This window comes from Emys orbicularis, chromosome 2 (assembly GCF_028017835.1).
Source record: "Emys orbicularis isolate rEmyOrb1 chromosome 2, rEmyOrb1.hap1, whole genome shotgun sequence".
Classification (NCBI taxonomy): domain Eukaryota; kingdom Metazoa; phylum Chordata; order Testudines; family Emydidae; genus Emys; species Emys orbicularis.
Genome location: NC_088684.1, coordinates 1,428,531 through 1,452,937, shown reverse-complemented (window position 1 = coordinate 1,452,937; position 24,407 = coordinate 1,428,531). Strand labels below are relative to the sequence as shown.

General features: G+C 58.3%; 1 protein-coding gene across 1 annotated transcript in view; it reads left to right on the top strand.

The window, feature by feature from the left end:
* Positions 1 to 5,715: 5,715 nt before the first annotated feature.
* Positions 5,716 to 24,407, top strand: part of OPLAH (5-oxoprolinase, ATP-hydrolysing) — a 36,998-nt gene continuing 18,306 nt past the window's right edge. The window contains exons 1-10 of the mRNA XM_065399401.1: positions 5,716 to 5,889; positions 6,797 to 6,988; positions 16,759 to 16,873; positions 17,173 to 17,296; positions 17,712 to 17,907; positions 18,333 to 18,498; positions 18,754 to 18,892; positions 19,911 to 19,978; positions 20,056 to 20,324; positions 20,824 to 20,936. Of these exons, the coding sequence (XP_065255473.1) occupies positions 5,716 to 5,889; positions 6,797 to 6,988; positions 16,759 to 16,873; positions 17,173 to 17,296; positions 17,712 to 17,907; positions 18,333 to 18,498; positions 18,754 to 18,892; positions 19,911 to 19,978; positions 20,056 to 20,324; positions 20,824 to 20,936 (1,556 nt within the window). The remainder of the gene's footprint in view (positions 5,890 to 6,796; positions 6,989 to 16,758; positions 16,874 to 17,172; positions 17,297 to 17,711; positions 17,908 to 18,332; positions 18,499 to 18,753; positions 18,893 to 19,910; positions 19,979 to 20,055; positions 20,325 to 20,823; positions 20,937 to 24,407) is intronic.

Here is a 24,407-nt window from a genome sequence, read left to right as displayed (position 1 = left end):
AAATGGCAACATGTTAAGAATTGCCACTGCAGAAAGACATAACAGCTTACCATTGGTATAACATATTTTCTCAATGGTCTCCCACAACTACTGGCATACTAATGTTACTAACCCTAATTGGTTTTGGTTTTAAATTGTGTGTGTTTAATTGAAATGTTTGAAATGTGCTGTTGCATAAAACAAATGTATGCAAAGCTGAAGCCACAGGCCCAAATCACCTCCCAGTATTTTCTATTACGTGAACTAAATAAGAAGTGACACTGGCGATTAATAATCTTAGTGTCAAAAGGGGGATATGTAGGAGCTGGATTTCATCCTGTCAGCCACCCCTTTTTGAATAGCAGAAAGGAATGACAGACCAGAACAATCCTTATGACTGATTATGGTCACCCCTTTTGTTTTAGGATAAGTTATAATGTCTACTATGGTTTCCTATATGTATTACAAAGTAGGCCTCTAGTTAAATATACATTTCTTTGTTTTAAGGTTTAGTAAGTAAAGAAACAGGATTCTCTGTTGTGTCTATGTTAAGTAGATTAGAGGAACATTAAAGGCCTGGGTCTCAATGTAAATTGTCTTAGTTATTTATTGTAAAACTTAGCAAGGTTTAATTTGCAATGCTTTTTTTGCTCGATATAAAATAGTACTGTTTGTTAATCTGTTTGTGTGAATGAGGAATGTATGCATCAGAAAAAAAAAAAAAAAAAGGTGTGAAGGCCATTGTTATAGCCAGAGTCAAGGAATAAGAAGTAAAGAGACTTAAAGGACATCAAAGAATCATCAGGTACTGCTTACTACCCAGACGGCTGTTAAACTGTCTGGCATCGCAGCGTGGATACATGCTTCGCAATGTAAGAAGGCACCATCCCCAGCGAACCAGTCATCACCTCAGGACCACGCAGAGTCACTTTTGACTCCAGAAGAAGACGTAGAGGAACAGCCTGCAATACCTTACAATCTACGCTGTCATAAGGGTTGCCAGAAGCAGACGACGACCAAAAGCAAGGACCGAGAAGAAGCAGTAGTGAGCCTAGCGCCTGCTGCCTGGTGGACGTAAAACTGTGACTGCGGTTCCCTCAGTTGAGGTTGTCAGAACCAGAAGGGCCTTACCTCCAACATGCACCTCTGGTGGTGCCTGTTCCTCGGCTGCTGGTGTCTTGAGGTCTGGGGAGTCCACAAAGACAATTCTTTTATCCAGCAGCAAGTGTGGATAGCTCAGACCCTTAATATTTCTAGTTGCTGGGTCTGCAGCCACATCCCAGCCCACTCTCAAGCTGGTGTTCCTGTCCTGGCAATCCCACTCAATTCCCCAAACCTCACTGGAGGACCTCGTCCGTTTAACAAAACATGGAACAACAATGACACTTGAGAAGCAGTGGAAATAAATGTATCTAAATGGATAAGTGTGGTGGAGGGAGGAGGCCATTGGGTGGTTCCCTTATCCCACCTGGGGGAGTAATACACCATGCAAAAAGGCTCCTAAGGTTACAAGCAGTAGTTGAAATAATGGCAAATGAAACCGGAGAGAGTTTAAAAGCCCTGGCCAAAGAAACAGGGGCGATCCAACAGATGGCCCTCCAAAACCGTCAGGCATTGGACATAGTGCTGGCGGCCAAAGGAGGGACCTGTGCTCTCACTGGAAAAAAACGTTGTGTGTATATACCTGACAACACCAATAAGGTAATAGATCGCGCTAGCCACTTAAAACAAATTGCATATCTTCCCCATAAAGAGCCGAGTTCTTTATGGAAGTGGCTAAATAACTTGTTCAATTTCTCTGGCATAGGAAACGTCGTTTCAGGGAGCCCTAACTATCCTGTTTGGAATCCTAATGATTTTTGTATGTTTTCAGTTAATCTCCTGTTGTATCCAGAATTGTGTAAGGTATGCCACCCAGGTGACTGCCCCAAAACAGAGTGCTAATATGATGATGTTAAATATCACTGATGGATGAAGAGATAAAGAACAATTAATATGTGGAACCCAGTAATTGTTGGTCTTTGCGTAAGCTTGACCAAAAGGAGGGATTGTGAAAGTGAAATGAATTATCTTAAAGAAATAGAATGAATTAAAGAATGCTGTATGAAATGCTGCAATCCAGGTGTCAGGAAACTGTTAATCAATTGCTCCACTTAAGGGCAATTGGTGAAGCATTAGCCTTAGATGATAAGAGCTAATAAGGAAGTAGGATATGCATATTGTGCCCTAGTCAAATTCTTCAATTTGCTCTCTCTGTCCCTTTGTTTAGTTCGCACCCTTTTATCTGTATAAATAAGACTGTTTGAATCTTGCATGGGGGCTCACATTATCTGAATGTATTAGCAGAGCGCTGTGCTAATAAAACAGAGTGGTCTGACAAACTATGAGTCCTGAAACTAACTTTGACAAAATGTATGGAGATATACCTATCTCATAGAGCTGGAAGGGACCCTGAAAGGTCATTGAGTCCAGCCCCCTGCCTTCACTAGCAGGACTGATTTTGCCCCAGATCCCTAAGTGGCCCCCTCAAGGATTGAGCTCATAACCCTGGGTTTAGCAGGCCAATGCTCAAACCACTGAGCTATCCCTCCCTCCTCATTTCCTAGCTGTCACCCTCATAGGCCCTTGGACTCAGCAGGCCGGGTCAAACAGCACCTCCAAGCCATCACCCTCATGTGCCCTGGGCACCGCACCGGAATAGTGTACACCTGAGCAGGCTGGGTCGAGCAGCACTTTCAATCTGCCACCCTCATATGCCCCAGGTTCAGCACGTCCCTGTCCCCACTGTCACGTTACAATTGTTCAGGCAGTAACCCACTTGATGAGCAAACCCCACAGGGTTTTGGGGCGCTGCAGGGATCTTTAGCTTAGGTACGAGGAGTGTTGCTGCAGAGTGAATGAGGAAGCCAAAAAACACCCACGGGGGTGGAGTGGGAGGGTGGGAGAGAGAGAGAAGCAACCAGCTTAACCATGAAAGTTATTTATTGCCAGGTAATAACCATAGGGGAGCCAAACAAACAAAACAGCGATAATATTAAATCTAACTTAAATTTGATTATAAAAGTCAGGTTTAGAAAACTATAACTGATCACATAAGTCAGGGTCAGAAGGCTACACCGAGAGAGAGAGAGAGATGGGTTCTCACCACTCCGTGAAGCTTGAATCGATCAGAGGTCCCAGTCCAACAGCCCCCCACTTAACAACCCCACCTGGCCCCTGCTCTATCCTTTGTCCTTATTCCCCGGGAAACCTGGTCACTGGACCTCCTCCTCAGCCCTTTGTTCTCCAGCTCATCACACCCGGCTGGCTTCCTGTGGAGAGTCGGTCATCCATGGTCGTCAGTTGCTAGGTACCAATGTCTGGGCAATTGGAGCGGCCATTGTCTTTGCCTGGCTCTCCGTGGGGTCAGGCCCCAGACAGTCACACCTGGCTCTCTGCAAAGAGTAAACAACCTTTCCCCCCACCCAGTTAATCATGCAACACATGGGGGAAACTGTGGCACACACAATACTCATCCAAAATATTATGACAAATTCCCAGTCTGTCACAAGAGGATTGACGGTTACCGCACAGTCCATTCTGCTCGGCCCAGAGCCCAGCGCAGCTGCAGTGAACCCTTGGTTCAAGTTCTGTCCGCCCCCCACCCCGTCTGACCTCTGCTGCCAGACTCCTGACGAGCCCAGACTGCTTCCTGCAGCCAGCACTTGCCCCCCATCTCCCCAGTCCTTAGATCTTGAGCTGGGAGATTATTGTTCAGCCTCCCAAAGGAGAGGCTGGGAAGTTCATGTTGCTCTGGGGCGCTGGTGGCTGGGTATCAATGTCCTGGCAGTTGGATTTGCCTTTGGCTTTTCAGAGGGTCCAGTGATATGGGGAGCAAGACCCAGACAGCTGGGTGCCACCCACATTTGTCTCTTCGCCTGTGTCAAGGACTCACAGGTCAGGCCCACTCTTGGCCCCGTGCGGTCCGTGGGGGGTGCCCCTTTCAGTGCGACAGCCCTTCTCGGGGGTCCACTCTCTCTCAGGGTCAGGCCCCTCCACCTCCTGGAGCCGCACCTCTCTGAGCCTTAGCACGTCTGTCTCTGCCATGGGCCCCCTCAGGGAGTCCCCTTGCTCTGGACCCCCGTGGCCTCTCTCCTGCTGATAATAACTCACCTTAACTGATCACTCTCCTTACAGTGTGTATGGTAACACCCATTGTTTCATGTTCTCTGTGTGTATATATCTTCCTACTGTATTTTCCACTGCATGCATCCGAAGAAGTGGGCTGTAGCCCACGAAAGCTTATGCTCAAATAAATTTGTTAGTCTCTAAGGTGCCGCAAGTACTCCTGTTCTTTTTAAAGGGAATAATGTGACCCTGTTCTCTAGACCTGAGTGACTCTCAGCTAGCGTAAAACAGGAGGATTTATTGAGAGTTGAACACAGCACAGGAAACTCTCCGGCCTCAGGCCTGGCCTCCCTCAGCCCAGCACATCCCAGTCTCTCTGCATCCCAGTGGGCTCTGTCTGCTCCCTCTCTCCAGCTCAGAGCCCCCCTGCTTCCCAGCTGGGCATCTGAGCTCCCCAGCCCCAAGCCCCCTCTGTCCATTGTCTTCTCTCCAGGTAAACAGGGTCACCTGGGCCTCCTCTCCCCTCTTCTGTCCTCTGGCCCCTCTGGCTGGAACCGGCTGGTCAGGTCACCGGGATCCCCTCTCTGCAGCCCATTGTCCTCCCACTGGCCAGAACCGGCTGTGACTCCTGAACTGGGTCTCCGGGTCGCCAGTCGCTGGGGTATCCATCCTCCAGGCCATCAGCTGGGGTCCCAAGTTCCCTCTCCAGTCCTGTGTCCCAACGTACTCCCTCTCCCCTCACCTCCTTAAACCAGTAACACCCAGGGGCACTGAGTCCTACCCCCTCTGCATGCAAACCATTGAAAAAACAAGAAAATCCCCCACTTCATCACAGCCTGCCTGGAGAGCAAACAGCCCTTCCCACCCCCAGGTAACAACGCAGCATGCAGGGGAAACTGAGGCATACAGAAGCCTCAACATTATTATCATCAAAAAATCCCACTTCATCACCCCCCCATACACCCCCACCCCAATCACCAGTGCTCCATTTCCACCCACTGCTTCAGTGTCCCTCCAAACCCCTCTGCTCCCGCCCCATTCCCCCTCCCAAACACCGGATCACCGCGGCCCCATGGCTCAGAGAGACTCCTCCAGCGCACTGCACCGCCGGGCCGCTCCCGCAGCAGCCCTGGCTCCCGGTAACCCGCTCCGGGGTGGGGCCGGCCCGGGGCCAGGCGTGTCCCCTGCGGGCTCTGTGCCGCGCAGCGGAGCTTCGCCCAGCCCGTGCGGGCAGCGCTGGGGCGAGGGGTGGGGAGTCCCCGAGTCCGGGCGGAGAAGCTCGCGTGGGCTGGAGCCTGCAGCAGGGCTCGGCAACCGCAGCGATCCAAGCCCCAGCGGGAGCCCCGTGCGCTCCCGGGTCTGCCGGAGGGCGCGGCGCAGAGCAGCCGCTCCCGCTGCTTCCTCCCCGGCCAGCCTCCAGCCCCGCCTCCTGGCTCCCAGCCCCACAGGAGCGCACCCGTGGGCCCCAGCGCAGCGGCTCTCCGGGGCCGGGCGCGGCGCGGGGCGGGGCGGGGCGCGGAGCTGGGCCGGGCTAAGTCGGGGACCGGGAGCAGGACCAGACCGCTCACCCCAGGGCTCCTGCTCCCTCCGGGCTCCGCAGGCACTTCCCCTCCTGCTGCCCCCCCAGCCATGGCCGTGCCAAGCCCCGGCAAGTTCCAGTTCGCCATCGACCGCGGCGGCACCTTCACCGACATCTTCGCCCGCTGCCCCGGGGGGCGCGTCCGGGTGATGAAGCTGCTGTCCGAGAACCCGGCCAACTACCGCGATGCGCCCACGGAGGGCATCCGCCGCATCCTGCAGGAGGTGAGGGGCAGGGCACGGGGAGGCTGGCAGTGCCAGGGGTAGGACGTGTCGGTCCTGGCCAGGAGCGGGCACTGACCCCAGGGTCCCGGAGATAGCGGCGCAAGCCCGTGGCTGGAGCCGAGGTGCCCACCCAACCCCCTGGCTGGCAGCTGCGTACGCTGGCCCAGGCGCCAAGGGCTGTGCTGGAGCACCCCAGTCCCCACTCCCTGCATCCCACAGTCCCTTTGGCTCGCTTTCCCCCTGAGGTCCAGGTCAGCCCGGAGCACCTCAGCAGATCGGAGCGGGCGCCGTCTGCCCAGCAGCCTGCCCCAGCTGCAGCCAAATTGGCCCCAATAGCCCAGAGCAGACCGGGCAGCCTCTCGCCCCGTCTGTCTCTTGCACGTCCCGCTGCCAGGATCGCAGCAGCATCCAGGTAGCCGCATCCTGCCTGTGGCTCTGGCCCTGCTGCCAGCGGCCTCGGCAGGTATCAGCGTGACCCTGGCCCATCTGGTGGCCGTGTCTCCCTGGCCCAGCTGGGTTTGGTGCAGGAAGGAGGCGCGGTGTGTGACAGCCTGAGGGGGGCACTCTCCTGACAGATCTGTCACGGTGAGGGCCCAGCCCAAGGGAGTGCTGCCTGACCTGGGTCTGCCTGAGGGAGAAGGGGGAGACCTTGGTCCTGCCGGGTCATGGCTCGTGAAGGGCCCCGCAGGTTAGAGCCCTGGGCTGGGAAGCCAGGCTCCAGGGGTGTTTCTAGCTCTTCCACTGGCTTGCTGGATCGCCTTGGACCAGTTTCTGCCCCTCTGCGCCTCAGTTTCCCTATCAGCACTCTCCTCTCCTGGGCTCATGGGCATGAGATGATCTGAGCTCCATGGAGGGTGTTACTGGCTGTGGGAGGAGACTGCCCTGCAGTGACAGGAGCTTCCCCCAGGAATGTGGCACTCTCTTTCCCCCCGACCACCCTCTGGACGTATCGCGGATAGAGTGGATTCGCATGGGGACCACGGTGGCCACCAACGCCCTGCTGGAGCGCAAGGGGGAGCGGATCGCCCTGCTGATCACCAAGGGCTTCCGGGATCTCCTGCACATCGGCAACCAGGCCCGGCCCAGAATCTTTGACCTGGTGAGTCCCCAGCCCTGCCTCTTTGTCTGTGTGCCTCTCCCGGGCCAGGCTTCTACTGCTGACCTATGGCCTTGGGTGCCAAGTGTGGCCAGGGCAAGGAGCTTCTGGGTCCAGGAGCATCTGGAATCTGGGCAGGATTCTCCGGCCCGCTCTGTCTCTGAGTAAACCAGCCCCCCACTGACCCCAGGGCCCCTTTCCCACATGCCAGGGGCAGCTGGGCAGGGCGGGGTGTGCGCTGCACCTGGCGATTGGCTGGCGCAGGCGGAGTGCACTCTGTGTTGTTCTTCCAGCCGGCGGGGCACTCGTGAATCCAGCACGTGAGGCCCTGGGGGAGTCGCCCTTTGGGAGGGCCCTGTCCACTGACCCACACACAATGTCCTTGGGAACCCAGTGCAAGGGGCCTATTGTTTGGAAGGAGCCGGGGCTGGATTCCGCAGCTAATCTCTGGTTGCAGCACCCGCCTCCCTTTATCTGCACTGGGTTGGCTGTGGGGCACGTGGCAGCTGCAGCTGCTCCATCCCTACCCACAGATCCTCCCAACTCTTCCTGTCAGCCCCTGAGGCTCCCTGCCCCTGCTGCTTGTACATGGCCTGGGTTGAGCCTTTAATCCAGCACCCTCCCCTCCCCGCCGCCCCAGGGCAAGGAGCTGCCTCTCCACAAAACCCTTTGATCTCTGAGTGTCACGGAGTGTGGGGGGACACAAGGCCCTGCACCCCCGGCTTCCTGCGATTCACCATGACTCTCAGCCAGCCAGTAAAGCAGAAGGTTTATTTAGACAACAGGAACACAGTCCAAGACAGGTCTTGCAGGTACAGACCACAGGACCCCCTCAGTCAGGTCCATCTTGGGGGGCCAGGGGAGGCCAGGAGGTCTGTCTGGCCTCATAAGAACATAAGAACATAAGAAAGGCCGTACCGGGTCAGACCAAAGGTCCATCTAGCCCAGTATCTGTCTACCGACAGTGGCCAGTGCCAGGTGCCCCAGAGGGAGTGAACCTAACAGGCAATGATCAAGTGATCTCTCTCCTGCCATCCATCTCCACCCTCTGACAGACAGAGGCTAGGGACACCATTCCTTACCCATCCTGGCTAATAGCCATTAATGGACTTAACCTCCATGAATTTATCCAGTTCTCTTTTAAACGCTGTTATAGTCCTAGCCTTCATAACCTCCTCAGGCAAGGAGTTCCACAAGTTGACTGTGCGCTGCGTGAAGAAGAACTTCCTTTTATTTGTTTTAAACCTGCTGCCTATTAATTTCATTTGATGACCCCTAGTTCTTGTATTATGGGAATAAGTAAATAACTTTTCCTTATCTACTTTCTCCACATCACTCATGATTTTATATACCTCTATCATATCCCCCCTTAGTCTCCTCTTTTCAAGCTGAAGAGTCCTAGCCTCTTTAATCTCTCCTCATATGGGACCCGTTCCAAACCCTTAATCATTTTAGTTGCCCTTTTCTGAACCTTTTCTAGTGCCAGTATATCTTTTTTGAGATGAGGAGACCACATCTGTACGCAGTATTCGAGATGAGGGCATACCATCAATTTATATAAGGGCAATAATATATTCTCCGTCTTATTCTCTATCCCCTTTTTAATGATCCCTAACATCCTGTTTGCTTTTTTGACCGCCTCTGCACACTGCGTGGACATTTTCAGAGAACTATCCACGATGACTCCAAGATCTTTTTCCTGACTTGTTGTAGCTAAATTAGCCCCCATCATATTGTATGTATAGTTGGGGTTATTTTTTCCAATGTGCATTACTTTACATTTATCCACATTAAATTTCATTTGCCATTTTGTTGCCCAATCACTTAGTTTTGTGAGATCTTTTTGAAGTTCTTCACAGTCTGCTTTGGACTTAACTATCTTTAGCAGTTTAGTATCATCTGCAAACTTTGCCACCTCACTGTTTACCCCTTTCTCCAGATCATTTATGAATAAGTTGAATAGGATCGGTCCGAGAACTGACCCTTGGGGAACACCACTAGTTACCCCTCTCCATTCTGAGAATTTACCATTAATTCCTACCCTTTGTTCCCTGTCTTTTAACCAGTTCTCAATCCATGAAAGGACCTTCCCTTTTATCCCATGGCAGCTTAATTTACGTAAGAGCCTTTGGTGAGGGACCTTGTCAAAGGCTTTCTGGAAATCTAAGTACACTATGTCCACTGGATCCCCCTTGTCCACATGTTTGTTGACCCCTTCAAAGAATTCTAATAGATTAGTAAGACACGATTTCCCTTTACAGAAACCATGTTGACTATTGCTCAACAGTTTATGTTTTTCTATGTGCCTCCCCTCCATTTTCCCAGCCAGCTCCAAACTGAAATTCTCCAGCCCCTCCTCTCGCCTTTGTCTCTTTCCTGGGCCAGGACGCCACCTGATCTCTTTGTTCTCCAACACCTTCAGTTGGCACCTTTGCAGGGGAGGGGCCCAGGCTGTCAGTTAAGAACATACATAAGAACATAAGAACGGCCATACCGGGTCAGACCAAAGGTCCATCTAGCCCAGTATCCTGTCTACCGACAGTGGCCAATGCCAGGTGCCCCAGAGGGAGTGGACCAACAGGCAATGATCAAGTGATCTCTCTCCTGCCATCCATCTCCATCCTCTGACAAACAGAGGCTAGGGACACCATTCCTTACCCATCCTGGCTAATAGCCATTAATGGACTTAATCACCATGAATTTATCCAGTTCTCTTTTAAACGCTGTTATAGTCCTAGCCTTCACAACCTCCTCAGGCAAGGAGTTCCACAAGTTGACTGTGCGCTGCGTGAAGAAGAACTTCCTTTTATTTGTTTTAAACCTGCTGCCTATTAATTTCATTTGATGACCCCTAGTTCTTGTATTATGGGAATAAGTAAATAACTTTTCCTTATCCACTTTCTCCACATCACTCATGATTTTATATACCTTTATCATATCCCCCCTTAGTCTCCTCTTTTCCAAGCTGAAGAGTCCTAGCCTCTTTAATCTCTCCTCATATGGGACCCGTTCCAAACCCCTAATCATTTTAGTTGCCCTTTTCTGAACCTTTTCTAGTGCCAGTATATCTTTTTTGAGATGAGGAGACCACAGCTGTACGCAATATTCGAGATGTGGGTGTACCATCGATTTATATAAGGGCAATAATATATTCTCCGTCTTATTCTCTATCCCCTTTTTAATGATCCCTAACATCCTGTTTGCTTTTTGACCGCCTCTGCACACTGCGCGGACATCTTCAGAGAACTATCCACGATGACTCCAAGATCTTTTTCTTGACTTGTTGTAGCTAAATTAGCCCCCATCACCCCTGCGCACCCCTGCCCTCTAGGGCTCTGCAACAATCGTAAACCCTTATCCCACCACCTAGATACTTAAGAAATGCATAGGGGAAACTGAGGCACCCACACAGTATTCAGAGAAAACATTAAGAACAGTCCCACTTCGTCACATCTCTCCCCCCTTGGAGACCGAACTGAGTGAGGTCACTTTAGCCAGTGACCTGGGGAAGTTAGAACCCACCAACGTTCCCATGGATGCCCCAGCATCTCTCCCATTCCTTGGTGGGAGTTACACCAGGCCCTTCCAGTTTCACGCCCTCCCTGGGGTTGAGTGTGCTTGATGGCGCTTGCAGGCTGCATGTGGGAAGGTTTATGCGGCCCGTGCCCTTTTGCTACCCCAATACCCCTGGGGTTCAAACTGAGAACGGGTCTTCTCCCCGCGTTCTGGTCTGGAGGGCTGTGATTTGGGCTCTCTGGGTTAAGAGTCCCCATCTTGACCTTGGCCACCCTCTGAACAGGTGTCTCTGTCACCAGCAGTTCGGCATCAGCCCCTTTCATTTCATGCAGCCACGTCAGAGGAGAGTGGTCAGTATACACAGTAAAGTGCCGCCCAAATAGATACAGCTGCAGCTTTTTGCTCAGGTACCCGATGGGGTGTCTCCCCCCCTCAGCATCGGCTTGCATCAGCACCGTGCCCAGCCCTGCGTCTGAGGCGTTGGTGAACACTGCAAAAGGCTTGGCAAAGCCTGGGTTTACCAGATTTACTGGGCCCTGGATTAGAGTCTCCTTCAGCGCACAGAGAGCCCTCTGGCCCTGCTCGGTCCAGACCACCTCATCTGGCTTACCCCTCTCACATAGCTCAGGGATGGGGGCAGCTAGGGAGCTCAAGTGGGGTACAAACCCCCGGTAGCACCCCGCCATCCCGGTAAAGGCCTGGACCTGGTTCTTGGTCTGAGGAACGGGCCAATCTCTGATCATCTCCACCTTGGCCGGCTCCGGGCTTGGGCAGCCGCTCCCCACCTTGTGGCCCAGGTACGACGCCTCTGCCATCCCCACCAGTAGCCGATCCACCTGGCGCTGGGAGGTGGCTGATGCCCCCTTGAGGTCGAAAGGCAGGACCAGGAACTCAAAGAGCCCCAAAGGGGTGGTGAAGGCAGATTTCAACCTGGCATCTGGGTCCAAAGGCACCTGCCAGTCGCCCTTGGTGAGATCCATAGTAGAGAGATACTGAGCCCCTCCCAGCTTGTCTAGAATCTCCCCAGGCCTAGGCATGGGGTAGGCATCGGACACGGTGATGGCTTTAAGCTTCCAATAGTCCACACAGAATCAGATCGATCCGTCTTCCTTGGGGACCAGCCCCACAGGTGAGGCCCATGGATTGTTGAATGGCCGGATCACCTCTAAAGCCAGCATGTCCTTGACCTCTCTCTCCAGGTCCTGGGCTGTTTTCCCAGTGACTCTGAACGGGGAACACCTGATGGGAGGATTGGCTCCCATCTCAGGGGAGAGATCCACCAGGGGGTGTGACAGACTGGGACTGTTCTTAATGTGGTCTTTGAATGCTGAGTGGGGAGTGTTGGCCGGGGAAGGTTGCAGGGGAGTTTGGCTGGGACGGTCTGAATTGGGGGATGGGAGACTGGCCTTGAGGGAGGAGACCTGAGCAGTAACATGAGAACCCAGGAAGGGGGTTGGAGCCAGGTGACACCTCTGCCCCGGAAACTGGACAAAGGTGGGGGGAGGAGCCGGGGAGAGGCTGAGTGAGAGGCTGGAGGGAGTTAGAGTTTTGGAGCTGGCTGGTGAAATGGAGGGGAGCCCGGACGGGGCTCTGACCCCCCAAAGGGGGCTGTGGGGTCCCTGGGACCCCTAGATGGACCAAACTAAGGGGGTCCTGTTGTCTGTACCTGCAAGACCTGTCTTGGACCGTGTTCCTGTCGTCTAAATAAACCTGCTGCTTTACTGGCTGGCTGAGAGTCGTGGTGAATCGCAGGAAGCCGGGGGTGCAGGGCCTTGTGTCCCCCCACACTCCGTGACAGGGGGTCTTCCCCCTTCTCTTCCCAATCCTCCCTTTCCAGGTCTAGGGGTCCCCTCACTTTCCTCCCATACAGCAGCTCGAAAGGGAAGAACCCTGTGGATTCCTGGGGCACCACCAGCTGCCTCCCGATTTCCCACAGTTCTACTTCCCCTTGGGGAGCCCATTCCTGGTACAGGAATCCCTTCTCCCACCGGACTCTGTCCCTGCAGCCTTCCCCAAGGGGGTTTGCAGCGCTGTGGCCAGCAAGTTCCCTCAGCTTCTCCAAGGAGGGCTCCTTCTGCAGCTCGGTCTGGAATTCAGCTGCTGGGGGAGGGAGTGGGACCTATTCCCTCTCGCTGGCTGGGCTTGGGGTCACAGCCCCTCTGAGCCCTGTCCCTGGTAGCTCCCTCCCTGCCGTGGGATCACTTCCCAGCAGCACGTCTGGACCAGGCAAGCCTGGTTGGCAGCCGACCTGCCCTGCCTGTGTGTCTCCCCACTCAGCTGGGGTCTCAGCTCCCACCGTGCCCAGCACTGTCCTTGTTGTCCCAGTGGGGGCAGGCAGCGAGCTCTCTGCTCTGGTCACAGCATCAGAGCCAGCGTGAGCCCTCTCTCCGGTGTGCAGGGGGGTGGGGAGCATCTCTCTGTCCCACTCAGCCCCAGGGGTCTGGTTACAGGTAGGCAGGTATCCTGAGCCCAGCAGCCCCTCGCTCCTGCCAGCCAGGTCATTTGCATTTTCACTGACCATTTCCATCTTAGCCAATTGGTTCCCTGGATTCAAATTCAAATCCTCGGCCATTACAGGGGCAGGGCCTGGATCCTGTCCCAAAGAGACACAGTCACCCCCCAACAGGACCTCGCAGCCGATATCCTGGAGAGCCCCAACGACCAGCCAGCCCGACCCCTCCTGGGTCTCCACAGGGATCTGGGCCATAGGCAAGGCGAGGGCCTTCATCCCGGGGACCTTCACCCAGGTCACACAGCCCCATAGCATCTGAGGCTGCACCACCCGGGGCCCGACAACAGTTCTCTCTGTCCAAGGGTCTCGCCACCCCAGGCATGTCTCCCCACTGACCACCACCTTCCGCTCCCACTGGGGGTCCGAGGGGCCTGAGCCCAGGAGACTCCACGCCGACATATAGGCCGGGGCCAGCAGTGGAAGCCTGTCCACCACCCCACCCATCTGGCTGACAGCGTCTATGGCCTTGGGACTCAGCAAGGGAGCTAGATACTGGGGCTTTTCCGCAGGGTCCCCCTGGTTCAAATCACCCGCCTGCTCGAAGGCCTTGTGGTGGGCATCTACATCCCGCCCTCCTTAACCAGGGGCAGCAATTTAGTGTCGAGATTCCCTGCAGAACTGGCAGCCCGGGGTCTATCCCCACTCACCCCTGGGAAGCCCCCTATGCCTCTCCGCTCCACCATCGCCAGTCCATGCTGCTGCTGCTTCTCCTGCAGCTTTTCCTCGGGCTCTCGCTGTCTCTCACGGTCCTCTTGCTCTCTCGGACTCAGCTCCAGTCCCATCTGTGTCCAATCCCCTGATGGGGAACCCGATCGTGAAGACCCCTGTCCGGTTGGGGACCAGACTCTTGGGGAGGACTGGCTACTGCTCCAGCTGCTCCCAGATTGTCTTGTAGCCCCGTCTGGGTCAGGAATCTGCTCCTTAGAGCGGTCCTCATCCTCCAGCTGCACGATTAACTGGGCCTTGGTGAACTTCCCAATGCGTAACCCTCTCTTTTTGCACAGGATTACAGTGTCCTTCTTAAGGAGATGGTGATAGGCCATCACTTCACTGTTCCCAAGTTGTGGACTCACAGGCCTGTGTGCTCTCAGCTCCCCACGGTTTCCAGGAAGAACCCCTTGTGACGAACTGGGACTGTTCTTACTGTGGTCTGTGAGTGCTGACAGGGGAGTGTGGCTGGGATGGTCTGCATTGGGGGATGGGAGAATGACTGAAGGGAAATACCTGAGCCTGTAACCTGAGAACCCAGGAGGGGGCTGGGGCGAGGTGACACCTTTGCCCGGGAAACTGAACAAAGGCTGTGGGAGGGGTCGCTGAAGGCAGAGTCGGGGGAAGCTGGCTGGTGAGGTGGCTGGAGGCAGGGAGGGCTCTGACCTCTGGAGGGGGCTGGGGTGCCCGAGGACCCCAAGATGGACCTAACTGAGGGGTATCCTGTTGTCTGTGCCTGCAAGACCTGTCTCGGACTGTATTCCCGTCATCTAAATAAACCTTCTGCTTTACTGGCTGGCTGAGAGTCATGGTGAATCGCAGGAAGCCGGGGGTGCAGGGCCCTGAGTCCCCCCTTACTCCGTGACACCCCTAGTGTGCCAGCCCTTCTCCAGGTCACCACCTCTCTCCCAGGGTCAAGCCGCAGACTCCTCTGCCCCTGAGACTGCTCGCCGCAGTCCCCAGGGGGACCCCGTTACTGCAACAGTCCTTCTTGCTGGTCACACACTCCCAGGGGTTAAGCGTAGCTCCTCCGCCCCCTGAAACCACCCCTCTCTGAGCCTTCAGCACGCAGGGTCCTTGTTAATCCCCCTTTGTTTTACTGCTCCCCAGTCACTTACTGCAGGAAGCGCCACCCACGGGGTGCAGTAGATCCCACTATTGCCACCAGTTGTCATGGAGTGTGGGGGAGACTAGGCCCTGCACCCCCGGCTTCCTGCGATTCACCATGACTCTCAGCCAGCCAGTAAAGCAGAAGGTTTATTTAGATGACAGGAACACAGTCCAAGACAGGTCTTGCAGGTACAGACAACAGGACCCCCTCAGTCAGGTCCATCTTGGGGGGCCAGGGGAGGCCAGGAGGTCTGTCTGGCCTCCCCTCCATTTTCCCAGCCAGCCCCAAACTGAAACTCTCCAGCCCCTCCTCTCCCTTTGTCTCTTTCCAGGGCCAGGAGGTCACCTGATCTCTTTGTTCTCCAAAACCTTCAGTTGGCACCTTTGCAGGGGGCGGGCCCAGGCCATCAGTTGCCAGGAGACAGGGTGTCAGCCATTCTCTGTGCAGACACCTGCACACCCCTGCCCTCTAGGGCTCTGCAACAATCGCACACCCTTATCCCACCACCTAGATACTTAAGAAATGCATAGGGGAATCTGAGGCACCCACACAGTATTCAGAGAAAACATTAAGAACAGTCCCACTTCGTCACAGTCTGTATCCACAAAAACAACAAAGAAGTGAGGTTTTTTACCCACGAAATCTTATGCCCAAATAAATCTGTTAGTCTTTAAGGTGCCACCGGACTCCTTGTTGTTTTAATCCCCTGGGTTTCTCCTGCAGCGACCCCCCACCCCGCCCCCACCAACCCAGGGGAAGGAGCTGCCTCTTCACAAAACCCTTTGATCTCTGTGCTACTACAGATCGAGCCTGGGGAGCCCTCCAAGTGTCTGTGGCGGGTGCTGATGGGCGGCTGCCTGGAGGCATCTGGCTGGGGGAAATGACCACGCACCACAGGGGTGACTCCAGAGAGCCCCAGTCCAGGCGGCTCGGTCACCGAGCGCCCGGGGAGGGGGGGGGGGGGGTCGTGCGCTGGCTGTCGGCTCCGGGGCCTGTTCTAGATGGAAGGGTCTGGTGGGACTGGACTGAGCCACCGACTCCCTACCGGACCGGGGCGTCCCTTCGGGTATGTACACACAGCGGGTCGGCTGACTCAGGGCCCCGGGCTCCACACAATAGCAGTGTAGATGTTTGGCCTTGGGCTGAAGGCTAGGATCCGAGACCCCCCCCCGCCGGGTCTCAGGGCCTGGCTCCAGCCCGAGCGGGAACGTCTGCACTGCTATTGTTAGCTCCGTAGTGTGGGTCCATGCCTGAGCCGGTGCCGCAGTTTGCTGTGTAGACGTACCCTTAGCCTCTCTGGGGCGAGAGGGGTTAAACGCTGGGACGCTGTGCTGGGAGGGAGAGATTGGAGCCCTGAGCAGCTGGTCCTGGTGGGGCCCTGACTGAGTGCAGCAAGGAGCCGGAGCCAGAGCCGGAGCCGGGGAGTTGCCTCCAGGACCATCTGGAAGGGGGAGGAAATGAAGCTACTGAGGCTGAACTGGGGCCTCCCACGCCAGGGGGCCGGGCTGAGTCAGAGGGTCCTGGCGGGAGCAGGGCCTGGGACTCAGCCCCTCACCAGGGGCGGGAGTTGTGGGGAGCTGGAGCAGCGGAGAGAGACCTGGGTCAGTGGGGTGTGGCAGGACGTGGCGGGGCAGCACAGGCAGCAGCCTCACACCGGGAGTGGGGACCCCAATGCACACTCCCTTCCGTCCCCGAGGAAAGCGCTTGGAGGGTGGGGGTGGCAGCAGGAGACCAGAGCGATGGAGTGAACTGCAGCAAGGAGGGGGAGAATGAGCCCCCTGCCCCCCAGCGTGGTGGGACGAGAGCCAATCCCTGGTTCTGCCCCAGACCAGGCAGGGCGCGCGACTGGCCCTGACCTGGGGCTGGTCTCCACACTCCAGCCCCCCAGCCTGGCAGTGACCGGGCCCCTCTCTGTCGGTTCCCCAGGCGGTGGCAGTGCCCGAGGTGCTGTATGAGGAGGTGGTCGAGGTGGACGAGCGGTTGATCCTGCACCGCGCCGGCTGCCAGTTCCCCGGGGCTGACCCTGGCCAGGCACTCTCAGGTTGGTGTTTGGAGCCGGGCGGAGAGTAGCAGAGGCAGGGGGCAGTCAGGGCCGGCTGCACTGCCCCCCCCCCCCCCCGGTGCATACCCAGGGCAGTGCCATGGAGGGGGTTCAGCCCCTGTGCCTTTGGTGTCTCTCCAATGCCCCAATTACCCCTCCCTTCTCCCCGCCCGCCCTCAGCCATTCCCCTCCCCACATTGCCCTGCTCTCTGTCCCTCTGCCCCATGGCCTCCAGGGGGGGATTGGGGCTGCGGTTTGCATGTGCGGGCCCCTCTACCGTGGCTCTGTCCTCTTCCCAGGCGTGACGGGGGATTTGCTGGTGGTGCAGCGCCCCGTGGACCTGGCCGTGCTGCGGAGAGACCTGCAGCGGCTGCTGGCGCGGGGGATCCGGAGCCTGGCAGTGGTGCTCCTGCACTCCTACGCGTGAGTCCCGCGTGGGCCCCTGTTGCCTACATGGCCCCGAGTGGAGCAGGTGTGCGGTGACGTGCTGGGGGTGGGGGCGTGAGGGGCATCCCCAAGGGCACGGGGCAGACGCGGGCAGGGGTGAGATGAGTGCTGGGCTCAGCCGAGTTGGCGCTGGTCCCCACCCCACTCGCGGTGCTCGGAGCCAGTCGGGGCTGGAGCCTGCACCTCCAAAGCCAAAGCTGAGCTGGGCATGTGCCTGGGGAACAGGTCAGCCTTGTGCCACCCCCCAGCTCAGTGCCCCACCAGCGCCCCTGCTCAGCTGCTAGCATGGCCCTGCCCCCGGGGGCCAGGGAGCTCTCCCGTCTGGCTTGGGGCGGGGGTGCCCTGCTCTGGGGAAATGGGCGCCGCTGACTCCGCTCTCTCTCCCTGGCAGCTGGCCAGCCCATGAGCAGCAGGTGGGGGCGCTGGCCTGGGAACTGGGCTTCCAGCACGTGTCTCTGTCCTCCTCGGTGATGCCCATGGTGCGGGTGGTGCCGCGCGGGTACACCGCCTGCGCTGACGCCTACCTGACCCCCTGCATCCGCCGCTACCTCGATGGCTTCCGCACCAGCTTCAGCCAGCAGCTCCAGGTGAGCGTGGCAGCACATCGCCTCCAGGGGCCTGCCATGCCCTGACTGCCCCAGCGGCTGGGCGGGCATTGCCCTGAACAGCCCCCTGGGGTTGCCCCACCGACCCAGGCAGATGTGGCTCTTCTCGCCTCCCCACATGGCCACTCCCGGCTCCTCCACACGGACTCATCTGCTCCCCTCTTCTGCGCCTGGTCCGTGTCAGGCCCCTCTCCCTGCCTGGGGCACATCCCAGAGCCCCTCACCTGGCTCCAGCCTCTGTCCCAGGGCCCGTCCCGGTTCTGCTGGCCTTGTGAGCCCACCCTGGTACTGCCTGTCACCCAGCTGGGGACCCTGGTTCCTGCCTCCTGCCCTCGGTCCATGCACGGCCCCATCCCCTCGTCCCACCTGGCTCCAGGCTCACCTGCTCTCTCTGGCTCCCCCTGCAGGACACCCAGGTGCTCTTCATGCGCTCCGACGGGGGCCTGACCCCCATGGGGCAGTTCAGTGGCTCCCGGGCCATTCTGTCTGGCCCCGCCGGCGGCGTTGTGGGCTACGCGATCACCACCTACAGCCAGGAGGACGGGCAGCCTGTGATCGGCTTTGACATGGGAGGTGGGTGCTGCCTGCAGGGGGGTCTCTCCCTGTGACTGGGGTGGGGAGGGTCTGAGCTCCTTTGCACGCGGCAGGGGACCCTGGCTCCCCCAGATGGGCTCCCCTAGGGCAGGCGAGGCCCGGTGCTGGGAGGGAGCCGGGGAAGCTGGGATGTTGCCCTGCCCCGGGCAGGCTGCAGGCCCTGGGGATGGAGCTAGCTCTGAGCCAGGCCCTGTCTGGGGCCTGGGGCAAGCGGCTGAGCTGTGACCCCCGCAGGCACCTCGACGGACGTCAGCCGCTACGCCGGCGAGTACGAGCACGTCTTCGAGGCGACCACGGCCGGGATCCGCATCCAGGCCCCCCAGCTGGACATCAACACTGTGGCGGCTGGCGGCGGCTCTGTGCTCTTCTTCCGGTGGGTGCCTGCCTGCGGCCGTGCCCCCGCGCAGCCCTTTCCCTGCCCCGCCGCTCCCGGGGAGCCTTCCCCCAGGGGTGGGGTTCAGGGACCGTGGCTGGCTCAGGTGCTGCTGTGGGGCCCTGACTTCCCTTACAAAGGGGGTGAGCCTCCCACACCCCTCAGTGACACCCGTCCAGGCCTAGCAACCCCAGTCCTGCTTGTGGGCCAGGAGAGGGACCCCGAGTGCGGGGTTGGGGCTGGGACCCGAATGGGCACCGTGGGGCTGGCTCTGGGGGCTGCTTCGCCTGCTGCTCAAGGGACCGGATGGGCCGTTCTTGTCCCAAGCGCTCTGACATTCCTGGCCCGAGGGGCTGTGCTTTGAGCTTCAGCATCCGGCCCCTGGACATCGGCCATTCCTGGTTCCCGCCCCGTCCTGGCTCCTTCTCCCCTCCCCACGCTAGGGGTGTAACGTTGGCACCCCACCAGCTAAGCAGCGTCAGGGTAGCTCCGAGATCTACAGACACTCGGCTACTGCTGGGAGCAGTGCTGCATCCCATTTCCCCTCAACAGGGGGTGCTCTCCTCTGCGTCAGCGCTGACCCCGATGCCCCAGACTGGCGCTAGGGGTGCGGTGCTGCCCGGTGGGGGCTCAGTAGGGGGCGTTCTCCCCCGGGTCTGTCCCCGATGCCCCACCCTGGCGTTAGGGGCGCGGTGCTGCCCGTTGGGGGCTCAGTAGGGGGCGTTCTCCCCTGGGTCTGTCCCCATGCCCCAGCCTGGCGCTAGGGGCACCTAACAGGGCTCCTGACCCTTTGTGTTCATTGAAGATCTCCTGGTACTTGCCGGGGCCGCACTGTCCCTGCCTGGGTCCGATCTAGGTCGCCCTTTTCCTCCCTCCCTCTTGCCCATGTGCCCTCAGCTGGGCACAGGGTTCTCCTTCACTTCCTGCCCCAAACTGCAAGGCGATGCCGCTGCGTGGGGCTGCCCTGCCCGCCCCGGGGCCACGCTGCAGTAATGCGTCTCCCTTCTCTCCCCACCAGGTCCGGGCTGTTTGTGGTTGGTCCCGAGTCCGCGGGGGCCCATCCTGGCCCCGCCTGCTACAGGAAGGGTGAGGCTGGGGCTCTGCTGTGCCGGGGCGTCTGGGTGGGCTGGTGAGCGGCAGCGACTGACCCCTTGTCCTTGCAGGGGGCCCCCTGACAGTGACCGACGCCAACCTGAGCCTGGGCCGCCTGCTGCCCCATTACTTCCCCCACATCTTCGGGCCGGGTGAGGACCAGCCGCTGTCGCGGGACACCGCCCTGCAGGGCTTCCAGGAGCTCACTGCCCGCGTGAACGCCTTCCTGGCCAGCCAGGCGCCAGACCCCCGCCCCCCTCTCACCGTGGAGGAGGTGGCCATGGGCTTCATCCAGGTGGCCAACGAGGCCATGTGCCGGCCCATCCGCTCCCTGACCCAGGTAGGGGCGGGACAGTGCTGCAGCCCATCAGCCCCACGATGGTGACACCTGCCCGCACCTCTCCCCAGAGCTGGCAGGGCAACTTTCCTCCCCCCACCCCCTGGGCAAATGCCCAGGAGACCCCCACCCCTGCTCCCCTGCCTGCACTGGGAGCAGAACCAGGGTCCGTGCCTGGGCAGCTCCTGGCTCTGCCGCAGGGCACCCAGCGCTCCCCGGCGCAGAGCCGAGCCTACGGGGAGGGGCCAGGCCAGGTCAGGCTGGTGACTCTGGCAGGAGAGGGAAGGGTTCCCCAGGACTTGTTCTCGGGGGTGGGGAAGGTTCCTGGGGCTCGCACTCAGTTCCCGGGGTGGGGGGTTGGTTCCCTGGGTCTCGCTGGGGGCAGGGGGGCTCTGTTCCCCGGGGGAGGGGTTGGATCCCTGAGTCTGGGGGGGTTCTCATTGGGGGGTGGGGCAGCTTTGTTTGCTGTCCCTGTGTGTGACGCTTCCTCTGGTTCTGGCAGGCGAGAGGCCATGACACCTCGCACCACGTACTGGCCTGCTTTGGGGGTGCAGGGGGGCAGCACGCCTGCGCCATCGCCCGTGCGCTAGGCATGAAGAGGGTGTTCATTCACAGGTACGTACCGGGGAGCTGGGGGAGGGCGTGGTGCCTGCCAGGGCCGAGAGAGCCCGTGGGCACAGAGGGGACGGGGGGGAGGGGCTAACCCTTCCCAGGTTTCTGCCCCCTGGCTCTGGGGGTCTGCATAGGGAGAGCAGGTACAGAGAGCCCCATAGGGCTCGGCAGGGCGGGGGTGAGGATGCTAGCCCTGTGGCTCTCTGGGGCGCCCTGTGGCTGTGTTGGGGGCTCTGCTGTATGCTATAGAGTGGGCTGGCTCGTTTTGGTAGGGTCAAAGTTTGTTGATTTTGGTGTCCCTGCTGCTGCATGTGTGTCTGAGGCTGGGGGGAGCAGGACCGGGCAGTGGGACACGGGGCCCAGAAGGAACCAGGGACAGGCACTGGGAGGGGTGTCCAGAGGCGGCCAGTAGGAGCAGGGGGCCCCAGAAGGAACCAGGGGGAGTGGACACAGGAGCAGAGGGGGCTGGTGGGACCAGGGCTGGGCATTGGGAGTGGGGGGCCGTGGGGAGCAGGGGGAGCACGGCTGGGCGCTGAGAGTGGAGTCATTGTGGATAGTTCTCTGAAAACATCCACTCAATGTGCAGCGGCAGCCAAAAAACTAACAGAATGCTGGGAATCATTAGGAAAGGGATAGATAATAGGACAGAAAATATCATATTGCCTCTATATAAATCCATGGTATGCCCACATCTTGAATACTGTGTGCAGATCTGGTCGCTCCATCTCAAAAAAGATATATTGGACTTGGAAAAGGTTCAGAAAAGGGCAACAAAAATGATTAGAGGTATGGAACAACTTCCATATGAGGAGAAATTAATAAGACTGGGACTTTTCAGCTTGGGAAAGAGATGACTAAGGGGGGATATGCTAGAGGTCTATAAAATCATGACTGGTGTGGAGAAAGTAAATATGGAAGAGTTATTTACTCCTTCTCATAACACAAGAACTAGGGGTCATCAAATGAAATTAATAGGCAGCAGGTTTAAAAGAAAAAAAAGGAAGTATTTCTTCACACAACGCCCAGTCAACCTGTGGATCTCTTTGCCAGAGGATGTTGTAAAGGCCAAGACTATAATAGGGTTAAAAAAAGAACTAGATAAATTCATGGAGGATGGGGTCCTTCAATGGCTATTAGCCAGGATGGGCAGGGATGGTGTCTCTAGCCTCTGTTTGCCAGAAGCTGGGAATGGACGACAGGGGATGGATCACTTGATGATTCCCTGTTCTGTTCATTCCCTCTGGGGCACTTGGCATTGGCCACTGTCAGCAGACAGGATACTGGGCTAGATGGACCTTTGGGCTGACCCAGTATGGCCGTTCTTATGAGTGGGGGGCCACGGGGAGCAGGGCCGGGCACTGGGAGTGGGGGTCTGGGACTGGGAGTGGTGGGCCCAGAGGGGAATGTGGGGAGCAGGACCGGGCACTGAGAGTGGGGGGCAGGGCTGGGTATTGGGTAGGGTTACCATATTTCAACACTGAAAAAAGAGGCACTCCACGGGGGTCCCACCCCGCCCCAACTCCGCCCCTTCCCCGGCCCCATCCCCAACTCCACCCCTTCCCCGCCCCCATTCCAACCCCTTCCCCAAAGTCCCCACCCCAACTCCGCCCCCTCCCCTGAGCACCCCGCATTTCCCCTCCTCCCTCCCGCCCCCCGGCTGCTGCTGCGCTGGGGAAGTTGCTTCTGCCCCCGCCGCGGTGGAGAGCGGCGGGAGCTGGGAAAGTTGGAGCCCGGGGAGGAGGTGGCTGCGCGCTCGGATGCCGTCGCCGCCTCTGTGCCCCGGCAGATCGGGGGAGTTGTAAGTTTTGCTGCAGCCACTCGCACTCGGAGTCCCCTTACCATGCCTCCCTATTTTCCTGGACATGTTTGGCTTTTTGGAAATTCCTCCCGGACGGGGATTTGAGGACCAAAAATCCGGACATGTCCGGGAAAATCCGGACGTATGGTAACCCTAGGTTGAGACACAGCTGCAGGAATGGGCAAGGTACAGGCCCCAGGAACTAGCTACATCCAGCTGGGAGATCTCTGGAGGTTGCAAAACTTCCATCAGTCAGGTTGTGGTTTTGCAAAAAAAGAGCAAACTCAGCAATGGCTCCGATCCGAGCTCCATTTTATCCAGAGTTCAGGAAGGATCAGATAAAAGACTCCAGTTGGGGGCCATCTCTGCACAGGATCAGCCATTTCCAAGAGAGACAGCTCTAGGAGCGAATGGGAGGCGAGGGAAAGGCTCTGCTGTGTGCTGGGGTGGCAGGGAGCAGCACGGATGCACGGCAAAGATTGCTAACTAGCACACACAGTGCTTTGCCATTTATTATTTCCTAAGTCCTGCAAGGGCGCATGGTGCTGTGCAGCCCCATTGAAATAGCAAGTCTCTGCCCACAATTGTTTACAATCTAATGGCCCCAAGGACGGTGTACAAGGAAGCAGGGAGCTTCCCCCAGTTTCTTACACCCGCATGTCACAAGCTGACTCCTCTCTGCTAATGCCTCCAGGAGTGCTAGCTGCTTATAAGCAGACAGGGAGAGGGCAGGATGAGAGTGGAGTCATGACGCCAACACCTCCTTCCCAATCAGTGAAGCTGGCCTGAAACAATGCGGCTTCTCCAATGAAGATGCTTCTCCAGCGTGCATGTCTCTGAATGCAGCAACCAGAATTCCTCCCTTCGGCTCTGTTTAAGAGCCGAGCTGCCCGAGCGCTACCGGCTTCGGGCAGCCCCCATGCCTCCGGACCCTGAGCCGCCGGCCGGGCACTTCCCCTCCCGGGCTCCGGGGGCGCAGGGTCCGGAGGCATGGGGGCTGCCCGAAGCCGGTAGCGCTCGGGCAGCTCGGCTCTTAAACAGAGCCGAAGAGTCGGGGAGGAGCACAGCAGCCGCGGGAGGGGAAGTGCCCGGCTGGCGGTATTTTTCCCGGACATGTTCGGCTTTTTGGCAATTCCCCCCAGACGGGGGTTTGATTACCAAAAAGCCGGACATGTCTGGGAAAAACCGGACGTATGGTAACCCTAGTATTGGGTGTGGGGGGCCGGGGGGAGCAGGGCCAGGCTCTGGGAGTGAGGGGCTGGGGGGAGCAGGGCCGGGGGGAGCAGGGCCAGGCTCTGGGAGTGGGGGAGCAGGGCCGGGCTCTGGGAGTGGGGGGCCAGGGGGAGCAGGGCCGGGCACTGGGAGTGGGGGGGGGCAGGAGGAGCAGGGCCGGGCACTGAGAGTGGGGGAGCAGGGCCGGGCACTGGGAGTGGGGGGCTGGGGGGAGCAGGGCCGGGCTCTGGGAGTGGGGGGCTGGGGGGAGCAGGGCCGGGCACTGAGAGTGGGGGGGGGCAGGAGGAGCAGGGCCGGGCACTGAGAGTGGGGGAGCAGGGCCGGGCACTGGGAGTGGGGGGCTGGGGGGAGCAGGGCCGGGCTCTGGGAGTGGGGGAGCAGGGCCGGGGGGAGCAGGGCCGGGCACTGGAAGTGGGGGGCTGGTGGGAGCAGGGCCGGGCTCT